Below are 2,430 nucleotides of genomic sequence, written 5' to 3' on the forward strand. Positions count from 1 at the left end.
CTCATGCGTTTTCACCTCTTCCCACCGTTCCTCCCTCGGTGCTGCCCATTATTTCACATCGCAGGCTCTCCAGGGCACGCTGCTCAGCCCTCAGGGTTGATGCTATGCGTCCATTAGCCAGAGGAGGCAGATAGGACTGTGTCCTCCGAACCAGCCACAGGCTGCCCAGCCCCAAGGCCTGAGAGCTCACATGTCCCTCCCAGCCACCTGCCTGTCGCTCTGTACCAGGTGAGCTCCCGCCGGGCGGGCGCATGGCCAGGTGCTGCTATGGCTCCGTGTTGGTGCCGGTGCTCAGCTACAAGTTCCAGCGTTTCTGGAGGGAGCACAGCCCATCTGCTGCTGTGAGGGGCCAGCCTGCCGAGTGGAGGCTGCAGTCTGCCCAGGACGCGCCCATCCTTAAGATCCTGGTGTCTTCCCTGGTCGCAGGTGCCTCTGCTCTCCTGTCATCCCCAGAATGCCGCGGGTCTGAAGCAGAGAAAAATATGGGTGATTGACATGGCTTTTGATGTGGTTTCTGTCGAGACTTGGCGTTGCCGTTTGCTAGAGAACCCCCTGTAATGAACGCCTTTTATTCTTGCAAGCTGCGCCGCCACCGGCTCCCTGCCTGCCACCTCTGGCTCCAAGTGCCAGTGGCCTGGGGAAGGTGAGCACGCCATGCCCCGCCAGCAGCTGCACGGTCACCTGGTGGCAGAGGACGCTTCCTGTGCCCGGGGTTAGCGTGCCTGTGAGCCCTGCCTCCTCGGCCTTGCTTCCCTGCACAAGTCCCTGCCAGGAGCCGCGCCCCCTGAGGGTGAGTGGCATTTCTAGCTGCTCTGCACCTGCACAGTTAACGAGGTGCGGCAGGGCTTCCAGCCACCCCTCGGGAGACCTGTCCCCCGCTCCCGTGGTTGTGTCTTAATCACAGTGTGCACGAGCCGCACTGCGTTGTGAGCCAGGAGACACTCTGCACGGCGGCTCGTCACGGCGGTTCCGGGACTGCAGGCGGCCTCCTGGCTTGGTGACCCCGAGTGGCTGGGTGACCACTGTCACCTGGGAAGCACCCGAGGAATGGTGATCGGCCTTTAGGGCGCCTGGGGCTGAACACCCGGGACCCCACTCACTCCAGCAGGAGCTCGAGACTCCAGCTTCTCTCTCCTGGTGTCGGATGGAACTGGCTGTGTCACCAGACTCACCAATCGATGTCTTCGTTTCCATTCATTTTCCTTCTAAAAGTCTTCAAATTTGGGTTTATGAGGGTTAGGAAAAATTCTTTATTTGTGGAGTTAATGGTTCAAAAAATCACCTGTTCGTTCCAAACAGTGACAAGTACAAATACGAGTGTGAGGCACGGGCCTGCGTGGGCAGAGGCCTCCCTGGAGTGCGGGGGCGCCCAGGACCGTGTGTGTGGAAGCCGCCTCGATGCCAGGGGGCAGGCCCCGGGCCCACTCACAGCCCTTCCGCTGCTTCCGGAGACGCTGGGGTTCGCCTCACCGAAGAGCGTGTTCAGGGCCTCGGATGGGTTCGGAGCGCAGGGCATGGGGAGGACACAGCACGAACAGGTGTGACCGGGGGGAGGTGCCCACGGGAGTCCCGGGACGGCCAGGGCCCAGCTCCGCGGAGGCAGCTTGGCCAGGAGGGAACGCCCAGGCGAGCTGACCCTCCTCAGACGAGGGCGGAGAACACAGAGTGAAGCAGACACACACCGCTGCCCTTCCCCCCGCCCGGCCACCAAGTGTCCTGGGCACCGGAGTGGGGGCACCAAGAGGGAGGAGGTCCCCGTGCGGGGACAGCAGCTCCCGGGAATGGACGGGGCCAGAGCCCACGGGACGGGATGCGTGCGGGGCGCAGTGGGAGCCGAGTGCCTGCAGACCGGACGCCCGCGTTGGTGGGCGTTTCCCTTCGGGCTGTCACCTGAGGGATCTCCGTCGAAGCTGGTCAGGCTGGGTGTCCTTGATGGTGGCGTGCGTGGCGCTTGTCTTTCTCAGACACTGTGTCCTCGGACGGGAGTGGAGACGGAGCCTCCCTGACCAGCGGTTGGACCCAGACGTCCGCTGATCCTTCCCCAGGAGGCCCGGGAGGGGGGCTGTGACCTAGCGAGGGGGCGTTGCTGTCGGCGCGGCAGCTGGGTGTGCAGTGTGCACACGGATCCTCGCAGGTGTCCCGGGAAGGTGCAAGCACACTGACACTTCCCGCCAATTCCCGTCCCACCAGCTTTGCCCAGCGGCGTCCAGGGCTGAGCTGGCTGGGCCTCACACGGAGGATTAACTCGGTGCATGTTTCCTGGGCTTCCCTGGCCGAGCCCTGGCCCGGCCCTGCCTCTGCAGCCACAGCTGGGCCGGCCTCTGGGGCCCCCCCACATCCTCCTGGGCCCTGCTGGGGCTGCTCCTCCTGAATCCTGCCAGCCTCCCCACCTGCTGCAGGTCTTCCCCCAGGCCTGCCCACGCCCCCCCA

General features: G+C 64.3%; 1 protein-coding gene across 1 annotated transcript in view; it reads left to right on the forward strand.

The window, feature by feature from the left end:
• Positions 1 to 251: 251 nt before the first annotated feature.
• The window catches only part of LOC102755232 (receptor-type tyrosine-protein phosphatase N2-like), a 216,209-nt gene continuing 214,030 nt past the window's right edge, over positions 252 to 2,430 (forward strand). The window contains 2 exon segments of the mRNA XM_015570934.1: positions 252 to 463; positions 582 to 643. Coding sequence (XP_015426420.1) covers positions 252 to 463; positions 582 to 643 — 274 coding nt within the window.

Source organism: Myotis davidii, unplaced genomic scaffold (assembly GCF_000327345.1).
Source record: "Myotis davidii unplaced genomic scaffold, ASM32734v1 scaffold747, whole genome shotgun sequence".
NCBI lineage: Eukaryota > Metazoa > Chordata > Mammalia > Chiroptera > Vespertilionidae > Myotis > Myotis davidii.